This window comes from Cryptotermes secundus, unplaced genomic scaffold (assembly GCF_002891405.2).
Source record: "Cryptotermes secundus unplaced genomic scaffold, Csec_1.0 scaffold267, whole genome shotgun sequence".
NCBI lineage: Eukaryota > Metazoa > Arthropoda > Insecta > Blattodea > Kalotermitidae > Cryptotermes > Cryptotermes secundus.
Genome location: NW_019733322.1, coordinates 957,914 through 979,501, shown reverse-complemented (window position 1 = coordinate 979,501; position 21,588 = coordinate 957,914). Strand labels below are relative to the sequence as shown.

Below are 21,588 nucleotides of genomic sequence, written 5' to 3'. Positions count from 1 at the left end.
ATTACTTCCTCGGTGTAGCTGTTATNATAACCCAAGTTATTGAAGTTATTGTTCCAATACGGATACTGCAGCTTCAAGAATAGCACCACACCAACAGGGGGCAATCTTAGTGCTCACTAATATTCAGGCACCCAACTCTCCTACATAAATCCGAAATAAGCACAGAAAGAAAACATGAAATTACGAGCACATCACTTATACGAAGACCTCCACCAGCGCTTCGAAGCATGATCATACGTATACCNATATATAACAGACACCAGTTGCACAATATGGATCCACATTGGGACAACTGACTTTAACAACTTGCGTTACAGATCATAGAAAGTGCATGACGATAAACTAAATCATAGGTCGAAGCATATAGCGAGAAATATATGCTTATATGAAATAAATAAGATACATATCAGCATCTGTTTTTGTCTTCACCAGAAAGATATTCCGCTTTATTGTTGTGTTGACTGTCATAACTGTAACATACTACTTCCTCAGTATTCACGTACCTGTAATTTACATTCTTCCGTCACAGTAAGAGACCGCTTCAGAATCATAAGCTTGCGTGGCACAGTTTTTTTTATTGCCAGTGGGGTGGGACTAAGTCACTTCTACTGCGGTCACTTCTGGCCTCTTGTACCAGCCCCTGATGATATGTGAGGGTGATTGTGGAGCAATTGGTGGAATGAAGATTGGCAGGGGAAACCGAAGTACTCGAATAAAACCTGCCTCAGCGCCACTTTGTCTACCACAAATCCTACTTGACCAGACCCCGGATCGAACCCGGGCCTCCGCGGTTGGAAGCCAGCGACTAACCGCTTGAGCTATGGCGCGGCACTCATAAATAACTTACTTAGATCTGCTTATCGGAAGATATCACTCGAGAGACGTTGTGCCCTGAGATGTTTGAAGACATCAGGTGGGGAAATTTGCTCCCTCTTCCCACTTTTTTCAAATTGAAGTGACTAATATGTTGTCAAGATAAGCTTACGTGCCGTGTAAATATTGTTAGTGTCAATAAGAGTTCAAAAGGAATCGGACGATGCGATCAGGCGATAAAACACGCCACATCATACGAGTATGTCATAAAAATCTTGTTTATTCTGCTACTCATAAGATTGAAGTGTTAGAAAAAATATTAAGCTACAGCCATGTTGTTTCACGGCGGAGTTTAATAAGCAGCAATGTTAATGCAGTTAATTAATGATTTATATGTCAGTGTCAATTCAAATCTTTTGTTCCAGGGTTCGTGTTAGCGAGACGCACAGAGAAGAACGTAAGTTCAAGCGATTATCACTAGATAGCAGCACTATCACTACAACTTGGCAACAGCTGGTTGTCTGCAGACAAGTCTGCACATCGATTGAGTTGTGCGTGTGTATACAAGTGACAAGTGCGCATGCAGTGGATGAGTGATTGAACATTTTTTTTTTGCAGGGCTACCTGCGTTAAGATATAAACTTGGATTTTGGAACCAGAACGCGTACTTAAAGAGCGATATCCTTTAATTTTATATTCAGGTAGTTTGCCTTCGCTCTCGACGTTTGACAGACTTCGCAGCACTAGCATTAGACAGAGAATTTGCGTTTTCTGCACATCAGGGGAGTTTAGTTGATTTGATACATGTATCTGCTGGTTCAGATGCTTAATGTGCATGGTAGTACATTGAACTGTTCACTATCTGATACTGTATAAAAGAGAACCTTTGCGGATGAAACAAAGAGGTCTGGGCACAAAATATATGTAATTCTGATAAGGAGGCATTGAGTTTGTTGCTTATCGACTTGATGCTTCATAAAAGATCGTCATAATAATATAACGTATTTATTAAAATGCCAGAAGATTAGGTTTTGGAAGATAAGGCAGTAACGTTATTTCAAACAAAGGATTTCACACAAACTCTGCTGTGATGTACGGCATGAACTACATTGGCAAGGTGATTAGCAACTTCAGAGACTTCTACAATGAAATCAATGCAGCCACTTTAACAGGAGCCATCGATGTGGTTGTTGTTGAACAGCCAGATGGAAGCTTCAGATGCTCACCATTCCATGTTCGTTTTGGGAAGTTGGGTGTCCTACGAAGCAGAGAAAAAGTGGTAAGTTATATGATGGGGGATTCATGATTGTTATTATTTTTTTCAGAACTGTGCTGCTGTGATCTTTGATTTATAATATTTCGTAATGATTGTGAATGGAAGTTGATGGCTGTGGTTTTAGTATTAGTAGATTTGTGCATTGCATTGATTTTCAGTCCTTTGTAAGGTGGTTGAAAAATGCTGAATTTCAAACTTGTCATGTAGGCGGAATGTTGAAGAATATTGTTACTGTTAAAAGTATTGTGATTTTGACATCCACTCAAGATAAATTTTTATTTGGGTGCTATATTGTCATTTGTATCCAAGTATTCCTCTTCTTTTCTAATTGATCATGATTAATTCCTAATCTGTTCCTTAAAAACCCTTATTCTTAAGCATCATAACATTTGGTAAAGATTTGGTAAATAATCAGTGATTCACAGAATGACTGAANCTTAAAAACCCTTATTCTTAAGCATCATAACATTTGGTAAAGATTTAGTAAATAATCAGTGATTCACAGAATGACATTTTGTCGTCTAAAAGTTTAGGTAAAAGGTCTTGAGGCTCATCCTTTAGATTATTTACATGACTGCTTCCTTGAAAGCCTTTCATGAAATATGTACACATTTCAGAATTGGTTTAGGAACACTCCTTATCGTTCAGCTTGAAAATTCTGTTATCCAGGATACCCATCCAATGTCTCAACCTTACAAAAATTAAGATTGAATTGATAAGACAATTATGTTGCTTCCTCTTAAGCTTTGTTTCCTCCCTTGAGGGGAGGAAAAAGTAGGCTTGTGAGATAACCACACCGTGTCTATGTCTCCCTCAAATGGACTAATTTACACAAAATTTTACTGGTATGCCATTAAAGCCCACTCAAATTACCATCAAATGCAACTTTCTGGATGTTAATTTTAACGCATTATTATCCACCTATTTGGCAAAAACGATTTGAACACTTCTAGCTCATTGAAAGGGGTTTCTTGAAGCCGCCCACCAAAGAAAAAAATTGGAATTATATATGAAGAAGCAAAAACTGCTGTAAGACTATCATATGAGTTTAAATGAAGACTTAAATTCTAAGTCTCTAATTTTGTTAATATGACCTTTAGGAATTCATGTTATATCTTCATGCTTTATATTGTAGTCACAGTACTGTGTTATGCTATTTACCTTGTTGTGACCCAGCATTAAAGATGAACCCATCATACCAATGGGAACTGATAAAATGATACCGAGACATGTCTGACAAACTTTTCATGATCAGATTCTTAGACTGAAGTGAATAGAAAGACAGGTTTCAGCCCAATAGGAAAGGGAGCCTAATCTAGTACATAGATGGTTCCAGCTCAAATAAAGGCGCTGGGGCTGAGGTGTGTGGTTATGGTACGAGGCAGAAGCTTAGCTGCAGCATTGGGAAATACATCACAGTGTTCCCGGGCAGAAGTGTATGCCATCAAGGTATGTGCAGCAGAGAATCCAGATAGGGACTGTAAAAATAGGAACATCTGTATTCTCTCAGATAGTCAAGCTGCAGTTAAAGGGTAAAGCTGTCCCTGTAACAGACTGTGAAGGCCCATATGGGTGTGAGAGGTCGAGACTCCCACATCTAGACAGTCGGCTCATAGGTGGCAGTGATCTTGTTAGCCTTAGGCGCCGGCCGCTCTGGCTTTGATATGGAACACAACAGTATAAATTTGAATTTTAATATTGTAATTCATGATGTTCTAGAGTCAGTAAGAACAAAATGGCAGATTCATGAACTTGTGAGGCATGAACAAAAGTAGCACTACTTCATGTAAGGCCCTGAAGTAGTGTGCTAATGCCAGTAGCTCTTCCAACAGTATGCAACTTGTGTTATGGTGATTTTTTATAGAATGTAAAATCTCATTGGAATATGCAGAAATTTTCTTAGCACATTTGATGGTGATAACTAATGAACCACTGATTGGTGCTAGATGTGACATTAGATGCTGAGATGAAGCATAAGAACATCTGCACTTTAAGTAAGCAATGTGGTTTGCAAGTCAGCAGTTACAAGAGGTCAGATGTGTGAAATTTGGAGATTTTACCTAGCAGATTTAATGTAGATAGAAGCTGTACTTAAATAATAAGTTCTTCACAAAAAAAACAAAACAAATTCAGTAGTAGATCTGTGTGACTACAATTCTGTGCAGTAAGGAGGTAGGCTTGAAATTCCATGTTAAATAGTTTCTGAAGTATTATCTCATACACTAAGACCAGAACAAGAAGAACACATTTAAAAAGTAGGAAAGGTAAAGTTGTCCCTGTGCTTAACTAATTAAGCACTATGCCATGAAGGTGTATGGGGGAATGGATGTATAGATCCTCATTTTCTACACCTTGGGACTAGTTGGAGGTGAGTGGTCAGCTTCAGCTTCCTGCCCCTGGTACCCATTGGATAGGAGGCTGGGTGGGCCCTAGAGCTGGTCTGGATGCGGAGGAGAGAAAATTCTTGAATTTACTGGGACTTGAACTCCAACCCTTCGGTTGTCCAGTCCATAGCCAGTTGCTGTAGCAACTGCACCATCCAAACTCCTTATTTATAAAGTATTAAAGTTTTTTGCTGTGAATAGAAAGGAACTAGTGGGGCATGGAGGAAATTGTATGCTGAGAAACATGTGTTTTGTGTTGTTACTGTGTTAGTATTAAGGAGGTTATGGTGGGGTGGACATGTAACTAGAATTGAGTAAGAGATATATGCAGAAGCTTTGGAATGTAGCCAGTTACAAGGTAGACATGTATGGTAAGATATCGTTACAGCACATCTCATGAAAATGGTTGATGAATTGAGCAGGACTTTTACCTTCAAAATCCAGTGTCTTAGTGAAGTTTTACCAGTATAATGAAAGGCTCAAAAAACTTTTGACTTAACATGTACACTACATTTTTTTTCTGTTGTATTAGAGTTTGTTGCTTATGTGCATTCAATTAATATGACTCAGTGTAAGCAAAAAGGTACCATTTTGACATCTTTAATACCTCCATATGTGTGTGAAAGTATTATGATTCTTCTGTTAATCCACCAAAAAAAGGTGAACTTATCACTGTGCTTAATTATTTAAGCACTGTGCCATGGAGGTATAGCTCCACCTTTCTTGACCTCGGTACTAGAAGGTGAGTGCTCAGCTTCACACCCTTGCTGCTTTACTCTAAGGAGAAATCCTCCCCCCATACCCATTGGATAGTACCCTGGGTGGGCCCAAGAGCCAGGCTTGATGCTGTGGAGAAAAGAAGAATCTTGCATTGCCGGGAATTGAACACAAACCATCTAGCCTGTAGCTCATCGCTGTTCTAAGTAGCCTAGTTTCTTTGAGTGGGGTGAGACTGAGTCCACTTGGTAAGTTGGCCACTATTTGGCCTATTGTAGCAGCCCCAGGTGGTGGATGATGATTGGTAGGGGAAACTGAAATACTTGGAGAAAACCTACCCCATTGCCACTTTGTCCACCACAGATGCCAGTGACCTAACCTGGGCTTGAACCTGGGCTGCCATGGTGGAAAGGTGGCGACTAACCCCTTGAGCTATGACACAGCCAGCCAGTCTGTGAACTAACTGAACCATCCTGACTGTTAATCATCTTAAGAACAAAATCATATGTTATTGTTTCAGTTTCATAATGCAAAATTTAGTTTTATGGTAAGTTTTGAGAATATGCAGCAGGAAGTAGCTCCTGTTCTCCAGCATACACTAAATCTTGCCTTATGTTAAAAGACAGTATAGGGAGCTGGTAACCTGTTGTAGGGTCACTAACTGCAGGTGCTTTAATTTAACCTGAAACCTTGTTTGAAAGTTTGACCTCGTGGAGGATGGGTGAGGAGAAATTTTGAGATGAACAAGGAAGACACATGTATGATTAAATGTTTTGTTTTAGAAAACAATCTAACAGGGTTTATTTAATATGCTTTCATGATAAAGGGATATCCATGAACAGAATATGTCATACATGCCTAGTAGTTGGTCATTGTATTTTACAAACCTGTATCAACTTCATACATGAACAGACTATTGAATGGCAGATTTGTTAACCGTGAAGGATGGAGCAGAAGGGATGTGAAACAAAGCTGCTGTGGCTCTTGTTAATTTGCCATTATTTTATGGAATCTGCCTTGAACTCAATAAAGCTACGAAAAATCTCAGGACAGGTGTGTTCTGAATGAAAGTCTGTGTACTGGTCTTTAGCTACTGTTTCCATTTGTGGGTGTACATTTACTTAACAGTAAAAGGAGGAAAAGTTCCATAGAGTTAGGATAGTTTTGTAATGGAAAGGACAAATATTTACATTCTAGTTTTTTGAATAGTGACTGTGTATTGTTTTATAGGTGATGATAATGTTTGAGAGGAACCTGCTATGTTTGTCTTCAGGGTAGAAATACTCGTTACCTTTGTCTGGTTTGTATATAGGGTATATATTGTACCTTTATCTGTATCTGAACTATTCAGTTTAATGAGAATGTATATACTGCTCATGGAAGAGCAGTTTCCAAGGAACAGGCTGTAAAGCTTAGTGTTGTTAATAAAGACTAATGCTGGTTTTGTTAACTCTTATATGACTGAAATGTTACCGACATTATGTAAGGTACAGTTATTGTGATTATGTAACATTATTCACTAATATTGAGGTACTGTTATTAAATTTCTCCTGTGCTTGAAATTATTGGAGACTAATTCTGTTGTTGAATTGTTTTGTCTTGAGCTGCTACCTCACTGTAGTCCTGATATTTTATTATTGAATGATTACATAGCCAAGAAATTTTACATATGCATACATAACAAATGCATGCACATTGTGCATGAAATATGGTTAGCTCAGCAGTAATATTTTTGACTCATACTCAGGAAGTACCCACTTCAAATCTTGCATAGGACAACAAGTTTTTGTTACTTAATTGTGTATGATGAGACATTTTTATTGTGATTTGTAAGTGGTGCCCCAGGAAGGCAATTTATGTGGTGTGACTGTCAACTGAGTTTATGTAGTGTGGAAGTTTGTTACATTTTTCTGATTGAATTGTTCTAAGTTGAACGATCTGAGCCTCTACCCATTGAGTCCCATTATCACTTGCCTTAATAAGTATTTAAGAAGGCTCTAAAGTGTTGAAGCAAAGGCTTGAATTGGAATGTAATCAGTAAAAAAAAGAAAAAAAAAAAGAAAAAAAGAAAAGTATTTATGTAAGTCTCCATTTTGCAATCATTGGCACCTCTAAATTTTGTGAATCAGAGCTGTGAAGTAGCCATGTTTGAACAGTAGCTCCAGAGTGGACTGTCTGCTACTGATGTTACATCACAGAACACATTTGTTGCCAGATACACATGCCAGCAAGGATAAAAAGCTTTGGGGAGCAAATGGTATAATCATCACATTTATGATGGGCTGATGTCTTGTAATCTGAGGTTATTTGAGGTCATATTCTCTTCTGTGGCCTTCTGCTTGAATGACTTTACTCTTGCTGTTCATCTGTGTACATACAATTCCCCCCCCCCACAAACTACAACCTGGCTTTTACTTTTTATGTATGAAAAGGAGGTGCTTGAAAAGGGGGGAGTGCACCTGAATGGAGCAGAGCCCTTCATGGGAAGGTAATACTCACTAAGCTGTTGTTGCTGGAATTCAAAGGTTCATTGTACCATTTCATAAGCGCCCACCATCAGACCAGTCCTGAGCCAGATGAATCCAGTGAACACCCTCACATCTCTTCTCGAAAATATATTTTAATGTTAACCTCCCATCTGTGTCTAGGTCTTCCAACTGCCTCTTCCCATGAGCTATTATGACTAAAATTTTGTATGTATTTCTCATCCACCTCATGTGTGCTACATGTCCTGTATATCTTATCCACCTTGATTTGATAACTGTAAAAATATTTAGTGAAGAATGCAGTCTATGAAACCTGTCATCATATACGTAAGATTTGAGGTTTCCACAGCGGTGACTATGAAGAAAGCAGTCTTCTGGGATGTGGCACCATGTAGATGTGGTGTTAACCAACGTTTTGGAGGAACGTATGGCCTCCATCTTCAGGGTAGAAAGAAAAATAAGAAAATCCACAAGCAAAGAGACCTTGAGAATGATAGTATGAGGATGAACCACTGAAGAGAATATTTGGACCTTGAGAATGATAGTATGAGGATGAACCACTGAAGAGAATATTTGGACCAAAGAATTTTGGGTATAATGAAGGGCTGTAGACATTTATATAATTACATCTCATAACATAAAGTACATTTCGGCTCTTTAGAAGTTTCACCTAATATCATTTGGGTGTTAAAACAAGGAGAATGAGATATTGACATGTGAAATGCATGAGCTTGAGAGGGATGAGAAATACATATAAAACTGAATTATGAAACTGTACAGGAAGAGACTTGCTTGGGAGACATAGTAGTAGATGAAAGAATAATAATTGAATGAATTATAGGAAAGTGCAGTGTGAAAGCATAGACTGGCTTGAACTGGCTCATGATAGGATTCAGTGGTGGACTTTTTTAGCAGCCAGAAAAATAAATTTATTGAAATAAAAATTAACTGGAAAAAGAGATGAACAGAGGGATACAAGTAACAAACTTTTGGCTTTCATAAAAGCAAGAAATATCTTGACAAGCTTAGCAGCCACCATCTTTTTAGGAAAAAGTGCAGCACCATGGAGTTAAGTTAAAATGATTTACTTCCTACAGATGTGTGAGCCATGATGAATGGGGTGCACAGTAGCCTAGCTGGTTGAGGCACTATGCTACAAGCAGAAAGGTTGCAGATTTAATTCCTGATGAGGTTATTGGATTTTTTTTCAATTTACCTAATCCTTCCAGCCGCACTATGGCCCTGGGGTTGTGTCAGCCGCTAACAGAAATGAGTACCAGGAATCTTCCTGGGGTGTAAAGAGTGGCCAGCACGTAAGGCTGACAACCCTACTGCCATCTGTGAGCCGATTGTCTAAAAGATGTGAGAGCCTTGACATCTCATAATCCCATGGGCCTTCACAGCCTGTTACAGGGTTAGCTTTATTTTATTTTTTTTTTTGCCCGATGAGTGATATGGGTTGAAATCCCCAGTTGTTGCAGTCACTTAGAAGTGTAAAGAATAACATTTTAGTGTATTGAAATTAGCCAGACATGTGGAACAGAAAGGAATGGCACCTTCCGAAATGGATTATGCAGACTCAGCAGATAGGTGAATCCATCATTTCAAACGTTCAGACGTCACCTCATGGCCTTTTTTTAAAGGATCCACATAAATATCTACATAGCTCCTAGTCTTAAACATTTCTGTTTGCAGTCTCGAGTGCCCTGTATTTTTTAAGATGTCTTGTTTACATTCACTCCCCCATACGCCTTCATGGCATAGTGCTTAATTTGTTGAGCACGGGGACAACTTTTTCTTTTACCTTTACCTGTTTACAGTATTGTACAGAATATTTAGATCAGTGACATCAAATTTCTGTTTGAATATGAAATTGTTCTTTGACAACTTCACTTCAGAGATATAGCTTGTATATGTTTGTGTTCAAATAAATGGTATTAGAAGCACATGTTTGGGTACTGTACATGTACATGTACTCGTGTAGTTTACTAATGGTGGTGTGAAGTGAACAGTTTGATATCTTGTAAGAGAATGTGTCATGTTGGTTAACAGGATTCAGGGGTTATTCTGGGTGTTAGAACAGATGTTATGTTTGACAGATGGGAACGTACTGTGATAGCATGAGCCAGAAGCCCTAAGTTTTCACTGTTGGCTGGGAGGCCAGAAATCCTAGCTGAAGTTTTCCTGGTTTTGTTCAGTTTCTCTGCTTTGAAATAGATCTGAACTGCTTTGTTGTGTCTGTAATCCTAGTCATGATACCAACTATCGTGACAAAAGATTTTCACGGTTTTCCACATTTTCTTCAAATAAGTGCTGGCATAATATGTATATAACAGGATAAAGTTTATTATTGACTATGTGTGTGGGCGTGAATATGTTTGGTATGTACTCGTACTTCTTTACACAAGTGATGTGCTGTCTGCAGGATAATGATGTAACTATTCAGGGAAGGAAGTAAAGATAAGGAAGGGGTAAAAGAAAGGAAGTAATGAACAAAAGAATGAGGGATGAAGGCATGAAAGAAATTATTTTCCTGTGAATTTCAAGAGGACTTTTCCACTAGTACCTTAAGATATCTAGCTACTTCCTCACATATTGTTCTGAACTCATAATTATCGTTAGTCCTGTCATTTCTTATGTGACATTACTTCAGGGTTGGTACAGCATGTCTGAGTAGGTTACAGATGAATACATAAATGCTCTGAAAGCTGTGTGAAAGATGTCCAGAAAATCTGATTGCCATATGTCTTTTTCAGGTAACTGACATTTAAATCATATCATGGCTCTCAGATCATATTTGTATGAGCTGCATTATTTTGTATAATTATGCTTTCTCAGCTGCATAACTTTTGTAGTATTCATTGGGGGTATAGTTGTGAACTTGGAAGAATGTGGAAGTAACTAATGCCCGTTGTAAGGTACTATCCTTGTTATCCTCAGCTGTTATTTTAATTTCTATCTCCTCAGATGTTGCTTCAGCATTGGAAGCAGAGGAACAGAAGGCCATAATCACAAATGATGTAGAAATAACAGTGAAACAATGGATGATAGATTCAGTGCAGTGACTTTGGAGGAGGAAGGAGAAAAGCTCATGTTGTCATATACTAAAGGTCTAAATTTTTGCAGGAACTGTGTAGCAAAACAGTTTATTTGTGTTGTATGGCGACACATCCATGTTGAAGGTTCAGTGAATCACTTCAGGATACATGTCTTGCAGACTCACCTTGTGACTGCACTTTCATGAACTTTTTTATTTTAAATGTGTGTAAATCATGGTTACATTGTGAATTTCCATCTTCCTTATGTTTTATGCCATAAATGCTTTGGTTAGATTTAGTAACTGAATTATAGTGATCCCTATGACTGTATGATATAAGTCATGCAAGTAATGAAGTGCTTGAGCAATGGGATAATGGGGTTGACTCCTACTTGGAGCATGGAATGTCTGATAATGATGTTTTTCTGTTGTCCTGAATGTCTTATTCTTGATGCCAGGAGTACTACTACTTATTTAAGTAAGGATGTAGGAAACCAGTTTTATTTGTGTTTTTGTGATCACTATAGGAATTCACATGTTATTTCTATCAACAACAACACTCTTATTTAGTATCACTAGTTGCGTGTTTCAGCACACCATGGGTCCCATCATTGGACCATTACTTAAAATTGAAGTAACAGGAGATCAGAGGCGCTATGGAAATTGTGTATTTCAGTAAGGAAGGGAAGTTACTAAACACACAAAAACCATTATGCAAGATTCAGATCTGTCAGGGAGGATAGACTAAAATCTTCTTGGGTGACCAGCCATTTCAGTCTTGAGTTAGAACCAACATTTCAGAGACCTGCTTTTCCATCATCAAGGTCATTATGTTGAATGCCCATATGTCACTGATATAGATACCAGACTGTCAATCATTGCGTCCTCCTGTTGGCGCAGTATGTGGTAGGATGCCAGAGTAAAATTATGTGGTCACCCATCTGACTAACCTATCACCATGTCACTTAACCTGGTGTTCCTGTTTGTTGATTATTTTGTCTCCTGTTTTCCTATCTTTTTTTTTTAGCATGTTCTATGTGTTTGGCCTCTTGGGTGTTTTCCAGTAATATATGGAATGGGTTACCTTAATAATCTGGTATTGGAGTTCCATGCTTTAATAAGTCTGAATCTTTCCTTTCGGTTGATGTTATTCAGGTATAGTTTTATTTCTACTGTCTCTTTGACAAGTTAGTCCATGTAGTCTGATGTTTGGCTAGAACTGACACATACATGTGTATCCTTCTTCTTATTCTCCCCCCTCCCCTTCCTCCTCCTCTGGCATTGCTACCTGAAGTCAGGCCTTGGCCTTCTTTAAATTATTCCTCCAAACCTGCTTGTCTGGAGATTCTCTTTCCAGTATACATGTGTAATACATCTATTTTCACTTTATGTAATGGATTATGGAACCCAAAGTGTACTGAAACAGGTAACCACTGTTCGGAATAATAGAGTTGGTGCTGATGGAATTAATTTTGGGTATCTAGAGTGATGTAGGAAACTTGTGCCAGAGAATAATTGTGTTCTCTTTTTTTGGCAGGTTGATATCGAGATCAATGGCGAGGCACTTAATATTCACATGAAACTTGGAGATTCAGGCGAGGCATTCTTTGTGGAGGAAGTAACTCCTAGTGAGCTGGGAGATGATGAAATCATCCCTCCACATCTTGCCTGCTCTCCTATCCCTGATGATGATTTCCTACCCCATTTCCATGGTAGAGAAGGAACAGATATCGAGATTCATGATAATACTTGCAGAAATGCAGATTTAGATGGCAAGAATGTTGATATTGCATGCAGTGGAGAGCAAAACAGATTTGAGGAAGTACAGGGTGAAGACTCAGTTGCTGGTCAGCTGTCTCAGGATTCTAGTCAAGTAAAAAACCAAGTACCTGATCAAGATGGCTCTGCAGAGAGTTTTGTAACCAAAGATAATATAGAGTCACAGAAACCTGTCATAGTAACTGCTGGTACTTCTGTTCCCAAAACATTCTGCGCAGAAACCGTTTCTAATGATGGCGACAAATCTGAGAAACTACGTCTCATCAGTGTTGTTGCAGCTGACTTTCGCCCAATCTCATTAATTGTGGAAGATGATGTTCCTTCCATAAGAAATGATGAAGGTTTACTGGTGGAAGATGTGTTAGATGGACAGAGTGCCACAGAAGATTCTAGCTCATATCAGGAACAGGTGTCAAGCCATGGTGTGTTGGGGAGGGATTCTGGGAAGGACATTTCAGCTGCTAGTAATGAAGATCTTTTGAAACCTAATGCTGGAGGGAAACGAAAACGCCGTAGGAAGTCGCTCATGAAGAAGAAAGGTGCAGCGCAGAGGAAAAATGGAGCTGGGTCCAGCAATCAGATTGAACAGTTTGATATAAATGATACCAATGGGCTGGCAAAGACCTCAAGTGAAATGCAGCAAGGTGTAACGGATGATTCATCTGATCAAGGCGTGTTCCCGATTGAGGATTTGAATAGCCAGACTGAAAATGGATCATCTTCACAAGAGGTATGTGGCCACACTTTGCATGTGAATCTGCAAACCAAATTGGTATGCCACCAGTCTGTCATGAATGACAGTTATTTCATTGAATGGGCCAAAAGAGGACTCTTGAGAGGCTGTGAACCTGAGAACTGCAAATTCCAAACATACATGGTTACATCCAAAAGTTACCAAAATATNTCATCTTGGGGAAGAGAAAGAAGTCACATGGAGCTAAGTCTGGTGAGTGCGGTGGGTGGGGAACAACTGCCATCTTGTTTTTAGCCAAAAATTCCTGCACTGTGTAAGCCGTATGCGGTCGTGCGTTGTCATGGTGGAGTACCCAGTCGTTCATGCGCCACTTCTCTGGAGGCTTTCTCCTCATGTTCTCCCTCAAACGCCTTACAACATCGCAATAGAACTCTTTATTGACTGTCTGACCAGGAGGGACGAACTCCTTATGAACAATCCCGTCAATATAAAAAAACAGATCACCATGGACTTTATGTTGCTCTTGACTTGTCGAGCTTTTTTTGGTCGAGGTGAAGAAGGGCTCTTCCATCGCGATGATTGCTGCTTGCTTTCAGGGTCATAGCCATAAACCCAACTTTCGTCACCAGTGACAACCTTCGAAAGAAAGTTTGGATCCTCTTGAAGCAGTTGCTGAAGTTCCCTGCAGACTTCCAAGCGATGCTGCTTGTGTTCATTTTGCAGCAGTCGTGGCACAAACTTCGCCGCAATCCTCATGTTCAGTTCCTCTGACAAAATTCATTGACATGTACCATAACTTAGTCCCAAGGTGTTACAGAGGCTTTGGAGGGTCAGTCTACGATCTTGCAGATTCAGATCCCTAACTTTCGCGACATTTTCTGGTGTTTTGCCCGTTGACGGCCGTCTCGAACGATCGTCATCATCAGTCAATGTTTGGCCATTTTTAAAACGCTTATACCAATTATAAGTTTGTGTCTGGTCTAAACTGTTTTCACCAAACGCTTGCTTCAACATTTGGTGCATTTCTGCAGCAGTTTTCCCAAGTTTGAAACAAAACTTTATACAGACACGCTGCTCTCTCAGGTCAGCCATCGCAAAACTGCAAACTCACGGAAACACAACAATGGAAATACGTTCACCAACAATAAAGCCAACCACTCAACTTGACTCCGCTTGCCACACTGATTCAGGAAGGATGTGTGAGGAAACACCTAGCGGTATTTCGGTGTACTCATAACCATTTGTGCGCAAAATTCAAATTTCGGAAACTTTTGGATTGCCCCACGTACATTCCATTTTGACATAAATATTGTGAAATCAGAATGCACAAACCTTATTCACTTTTATGCAGACATGTCTCCTCCCTTTTTATATACCGGGCACCTGTGTACCAAATTTTTAAACGTTTTATGAACTTTTTAGTGTTACATTTTCTTTTGTACATTTTTTTGAGTGATTGACTGAAATATTCTTCAGAGTGAAATTCCATCTTTTGGAACAGCCAGAGATCAGATGAGGCCAAGACAGAGAAGTAATGTTGGTGTAGGAATGCCATAACATTTATTTTCTTAGTAACAAAGGCCATCACAACTTCTGGAATAGTGAAGTATATGGCTAAAAGCAAATATCTAAAATGCAGCTGCTTTACATGATTTTGACTTTGCAGTTGATGATTCAGAATAATTGAGCCTTGTACTGGGAACAGTAGAAACACAAGAGTATTTGGAAGAGTTGCAGAATTGTGGAAAGAAAACTTTTGTAATAGAAAGTGAATGGAACTTACTTTTAGAATGAACCTTGTTTGTAAAACTAAAGGTTTTCTTTACAAGGTTGGTGGTATTTTTAGTAACCATTTGGTATTTTTGTAGGAATTCAGAATTTTTCTGAAAACTCATTAGGTCTTGCCTGTGGCTTGTGTAAGATATCCAGCTGGCAAGTTTTAACATGCCACTGTGTGAGATGTGCTTAAGGCCTGGTGTTGAAAGTAATTTGTATCATCATCATCAGTAATCTGTCAGATGACAGGTCCACAGTCTCTTCCAAAACAATTCCTCCACTTAATGCGATCTAGAGCATTCTCCTACAAATGACAGTATCCTCTTCTGTCCCCAAGGTCATACCTGTTTCCTTTAGGATCTGCATTAATTTTGTCCAGTTTACACGGTCAAATGCCTTCTGTCAGTCTATGAAGCAAACACACAGTTCTTCCTCTATCTCCAAAGTTCGTTCTGCTATAATTCTCATCATCCCAATTGCATCCCTGGTTCCTTTTCCTCTTCTAAATCCAAACTGATCTACTTTGCTATTATCTTTGCTGTATGTGCAATAAGGCTTATTGTGCGATGGTCGCTGCATTTTGTAGCTTTTGTCTTTTTCTTTAAGGCAATCATTGTCACTTCTGTAAAGTCCTTGGGCCACTCTCCAATTTCATATATGGTGTTCATTAGTTCTGTCAGTGTAATTTGTATATAACAGATTAATTTACTGAATTTTTTTGTTTCAGTAATTGAAGCAATTGTCAATTTGTGCAACCCATAGGAGAGATAATAATTTATTTACATTAATTGCACCAATTTTACTGTAACATTAGAATATACACATTCATGAAAGATTCTGAAAGTGACCTCATTTTTCCTGACTGATGGTTTTTGTGATCATTCTCAGTCTTCCCAGGCAGCACAAGGCCAATAGGCCAAGACTGCTCCCTTCCACCTCCTTCCCAATCCATCATTTACAAATAATTCTACTATCTGGCACTACATAATCTTGGTTGCTGAGGAATGTTATGAAATGAATAGAGAAGAATTATTAAAATCTTTCCTCATACACATATTTTGTTGAATCCTGTTACATAAACACTATGGATAATATTTATTGTATTACTGTCAACACAATACTATTTCCAGCACTTGGACCTCTTTACCTAGACAGCAAACTCCACCCCTGGAAGTATTTTGTGTTGACAGGAGTATAACATATTATCTATTAAAATCATCTTCAGCACTGAATAAGCATTGTTACACCCGTGAGTAGATCATCTTTGCTAGAGATTGTTTACATGGAACTGACACAGGAAGTGGCTGGTACAAGGTCATGTATCCAGAAGGCAAGTTTAAATGCAGCAGTGTTGCCAAATGAATTGCCTTGTGCAACTAAATACCAGTAATTAGACATTTAACTTTTATTTTAAGATTGTGGTTTTCTGACTTACGACACTTAATATACCTTGTAGATGGCCACCAATATTTCAGAGGAACTACTAGGTGTCATAACCTAGAAGACAATATAAATTTTCATCATTGTGAAAATCTGAGCTAACTAACCAGCTATTCAACACTTATAGCCAAGCCCAAAAGGCTCAGCATATCTAATACCGGAGCCCACTGTTGGACACAATCATAACAGTTCCATTGAGCATAATGCTTGAGAAGCCAATACTTACTCAGCTGACCAAGAAATTTCCTGTCTTTTATGGAACCTGAAGGCTTGTTACAATATTCACAGCAGCCCACTGCTGTATCCTATCTTCTTGTACCACTTGAATCCAATCCACATACTTACCCTGGTTCTTTAATATCTGTTTTGATACTGTCCTCTCATCTATGACATTGGCTCCAAAGTGATCTCCCTCATTGTTTTTTTTTTTTACTAAAGTGTTATATGCATTTATCATTTCCCTCAGGTATGCGGTATCTCATGCTTTACAGTCTGTCATAATAATATTTGATGAAGGGTATACAATTTGAAGCTCTTGCTCATTTTCTCTTTTCTTGTATTAAAGTAGGTTGATATGAGTTGAAATTACTTCATTTGTACTACAGTCGTAATTCTCCCATGACTGGTTGAAACAAGAGATTTTTCTTTGGTTTTAGTCCATAATTGATGTGGTGGCTGTGATAATAAATTGATTCTAGGGTATTACATGATTAAAACTGCAGTATTTTTCTGTAACAGAACAAGATAATACTTAATTCTATTCCTTACAGTTTGCAGTGCATAACTGGCATCACTCCATTTATTGAACATGTAAATATGGGTCTGAAATTATTTTCCTCAAATTTCATTAAATATTCACGACATTTAAAAATATCAGAAATAAAAGATTATAATGAGACTGATTTTGTGATATTTTATGGCAAAATTTTTTTATATGATGAGTCGTTTTGAGAAAACTGATGAAACTTCTTTGCATCTTGAAATAAAGTAGAGGTTATAGTGTCCTGGTACAAAATGTGACAACAGATTTTCCAGGGTGAACAAAGTTTGTCAAAATTCTGTAAAAAAATTTCAGAGCTGAGACACTGACAGGCAGACTGACATAATCTATCCTCTTGTATGTTTACTTTCTACCTAGAAGACAAAAATCTTTATGGGTGGTATGAAACTTGGTCTCTCACGTTAAGGGAAGAACATGAATTGATTGTTTTAGAACAGGGTATTGAGGAGAACATTTGGACCTAAAAGAAAGGAAGGTACAGGTGGCGGAGAAAATTTCATGATGAGGCGCTTCATAATTTGTACTTTTCATCAAATATTATTAGGGTGATCAAATGAGGGAGGATGATTGGAACATGTAGCACGGCTGAGAGTTGAGAATGCATATGGAATTTTGTTCAGATAACCTGAATGAAGATACTGTTTGGAATCAAGATGTTGGTGGTAATAATAATAATATTAAAGTGGATTTTAAAGAAAGGAAGAGGAGACTGGATTTGTCTGGCTCAGATTATGGATCAGTGGCAGACTTGTGAAAGGAAGGCTCTACTGCATTGACTTAGCGCAATTAAGTACACAAAACTCTTCCTTTCCCATTCATGTTTTGATGGTATTATTGTTTGCTACATGTGAAATTCTCTTGTTTTATGTGTCAGCAACCATGCAGTCACTGTAGGTTCGTCATCATCAGTGACCCAGAAGGCCCTGTATGCACTTCTACTGTAGACTGTGAATCCTGTTCAAAGACCCCATTGGCAGTCACTTTTGGAACTTCCGTGGTTGCAAGCACAGTCTTGGGTGATGAGACCAGTGTACCATTGGACACAGATTGTGAGCTGGCCAGGATACAGCATGCTTCCACTGAGATTGACTTTCACTTCTTCAGTGACACAGAGGCTACTCCTGGCTGTGGGTGAGTTGGCTTAGTGTATGACTTAGTCGTTTTTAAAATATTAGGTCTGTAGATTGTAGAATGTAAAGCTACAGAATGGTGTCTGTATGAAATCTGTAATTAGCAAATCAGTTTGATAATGATAACTGCTGAACGATTTGAGCTAGGTGTGAGAATTTTGTATGGAGGTGGATCTTAAACATACCCAGAAATTCTGTATGTGCTCTTATTTATATATTTATTTATCAGTTGATGACCTTGAAAACGTTGAGGGTATGTCTTACAATTTTGACATACATAGTATCTGTATTAAAGCAGTAATTTATTTTAAAAATTAAGTATTACTAGTGTGCCTGTGCAGAAAAATCTGTCCTTCAATTTCAGAAACCATTTTGTCGTTCTTGGTGGTTACTTACATATAATGTTCCTAGGTTCGTGGTCCCACAAAGATATCATATTTTGACCTTCACAACACAATCCTTATGGGGCAGGCTGTATAGAGAAACTTGTATACCTGCACTAAAATATCCTGTGTTTGGAATTTCATGTACATAAATCTGTAATACACTGTTTATAAATAACTCAAACAGGTTAGTACACTACAAAGTTTGCTTGAAACAAATGAACTTGAAAATACTTCATACCATAATCTTCTGTGAAAATTTCTTGGTACCATGGCATGATATTTATACAAAGTTCAAGTAAAATCAGTTCTGAAGTTACTGGGGGTAGGCAGCCTTATAGACACATAGGCTTGAAAAAATGAGGCTGGATGAATGCATTTTGATTCCTGGCATGGAAGTTGGGATTGTTTTTCTGGGTTAAAGTAACTGCTATGTCGAGTCAGCCACTTACCTCTATCTATTCTCGAAGTTAAGAATGTGTGGAACTTCACTTTTATATCTCCTCACTTCCTCACAGATCTTCCTGTTTGTTAATTTTACTTGTTCTCTTATTGACATTGCTCAGTGAGATACAGAGGGAGATTCTCTCTTTGCAGTTGTAGCTTTTGAAGAGAGAATTTGTTACAGATTTTCTGAGCCATGGTAGTAATTCTTCCAGTCCATGTGTTGGAAAAAACACTTCTGTCTGATATGTACATGTATATATATAAACACAAATTTACAAGTTTTTAAAAGAAGGCTCCTTGTTTTTCATTTAAATTCTCTTATAGTGTGAACTAATTAACCCTTATATACTCAGCACGCCAATCTGTCGGCACATCAAGTAATGGCCAGAACACTCAGGTGGCTAATCTATCGGCTCCATCTAAATCATGCACTTTTATTTACATAAATGGCTCAAAGGTCATATATTATTTATCATATTTTCATTATATTTATCAGAGTGTATAGTATATACATATTTAATTATTTTACGATTTTAACTAGACCGTGACTGGTCAAAGCTCTGAGTTAGTTGACTCTGACATGTTGGAATATTTAGATACAGTTGATGGTGATAGTGACTTTATTCTGGAAAGTAACACTGATGATACAAGAGGAGGAGGAGGAGGAGGAGGAGAAGGAGAAGGAAAAGGAGGAGACCCACATGTCACAACAGCAAAGAGGATGGCATGGATGATGATGACTACAGGGAAATTCTATTACCTGAGCAACCTCTGCCTCTTCCTTTCCAATTCCAGGAACTGTCTGGACCTAAAAATGTTCCTTCTCCTGACTCTCCTCCCATTGTTTCCTTTCATCTCTTCTTCACAGACTTTATCCTTACCCTCGGTGACAGAATCCAACAGATGTGTGCAGCAGGTGATTAGCAGTAAAGTGGGTAATGTTCCCACTCTGCTAAAGAACTGAACCAGAATTACCATGTATGAGATGAAAGGATTCCAGGCCTGTATTCTAAATATGGCCATCATCAGCCATAGCATCATATTGGTCCACTCTATGTTCCCAGGCCACCCCATGGTCTAGGAAAATGTTTACCATGAATAGCTTTTCCCACTTTCTGCACTTCTTCCACCTCATCAACGGTGAAGGATTGTCAGGTCCTTGAAAACCAGAGTGTGATCCCTGTGCAAGGTACTAACGACTTTTGAACCATGCAGACAGGGTATTCAGGTATCACTACACCCCTCATCAAGAAATTAGTGTCATTGAAAGCCTGGTAGGTATCAAAAACAAATTTGCCCAACCACCACCACTGGCATTGTGAAGTCAAATTTTGGATGTTGCATGACTCTTGTGGCCAATTACTGCCTGTTTTTTTTNTTTTTTTTTTTTTCCCCCCACATACAGTGGGCCCAGGTCTCGGGAAGACAAGGACAACATAAAAAAATGGCCTGGGATACACTGTCATGAGAACACTGCTTGTTATCGGAGAGTACCTCAATAAAGGGTACCATGTATTTATTGACAGCTATTTTATGTCTGTTCCACTTGTCGACATCTCCATCAGCTAAGCACCTTCATCAATGGAAATATTCAGAGGAATACAGAAGTTTTACCCCAGCATTTCAAGAACAAATTTGCAATTGGACAAAAAATATATTGCAGATCTGGTCCCCTTCTCATATGTTTTCCACAAGAAGAAATCACAAAAATTCTGTCACTCTTCTCTCCACTCATGCCACAGCCCAAGAAGAGAAAGTACGGGGAAGACATGGTGGCAGTCCACAAACAAAGCCAAAAATCATCATATCCGACAACAGGTTTATGGGCAGCATTGACTCTTCAGACACGGTGCTGTACACTTAGTTGGATGAAAGGCAGACAGTGCATTATTGAAAAAATGTAGCTTTCAACATCATAGCCAGGATGGTGCTGAATAGCTACAGGGGGCGTGGAAAATTGAAATCCAGGTACAGCTACACCCTGTCCATAATTGAAGGACAATGCTGGAGTAGATGATCCTCGGAGACCACAAGGACTCAGAAAACTCTCTGAAAAGAAAGAGTCATTGCAACACAAAGGAAAGGAGGTAGAGAGCTAGAACAGTATGCACCAAATGCAACAAGGGACTGCATGGAGAATGCTTCTTTAAACACATATGCTAACTGCAAAAGGTACATAATGTGATGTAGTTCTGGACCAGAAAGCTCTTCATGCATAAAACTTATATCAAAATTTACAGAAAAATACCCTCTTTCTTACAGTCTTGATGGCAAGATAAGAAGACAAAATAAATGTTGTTTCTTGCCAAAATTATGTAAATTTTAAATTTATATATTTAATTCTTTCAGTCTTATTTTTTTTTTCAAATTATTTATAGTGTTAGTACTTGTAGGCTATTTTTGTTTAAATCTGCTGTTTATAGTGAATAAGTGTGAATAAGGAGA

At 38.4% G+C, this 21,588-nt stretch overlaps 1 protein-coding gene across 2 annotated transcripts in view; it reads left to right on the top strand.

Annotated features, from left to right (window-relative positions):
* Positions 1 to 21,588, top strand: part of LOC111867931 (phosphatidate phosphatase LPIN1) — a 104,824-nt gene that overhangs the window by 31,454 nt on the left and 51,782 nt on the right. For both annotated transcript variants that reach the window (XM_023858163.2, XM_023858162.2), the window contains exons 2-4: positions 1,239 to 2,092; positions 12,251 to 13,222; positions 18,058 to 18,314. In XM_023858163.2, coding sequence (XP_023713931.1) covers positions 1,904 to 2,092; positions 12,251 to 13,222; positions 18,058 to 18,314 — 1,418 coding nt within the window. In that variant the 5' untranslated portion in view covers positions 1,239 to 1,903. The remainder of the gene's footprint in view (positions 1 to 1,238; positions 2,093 to 12,250; positions 13,223 to 18,057; positions 18,315 to 21,588) is intronic.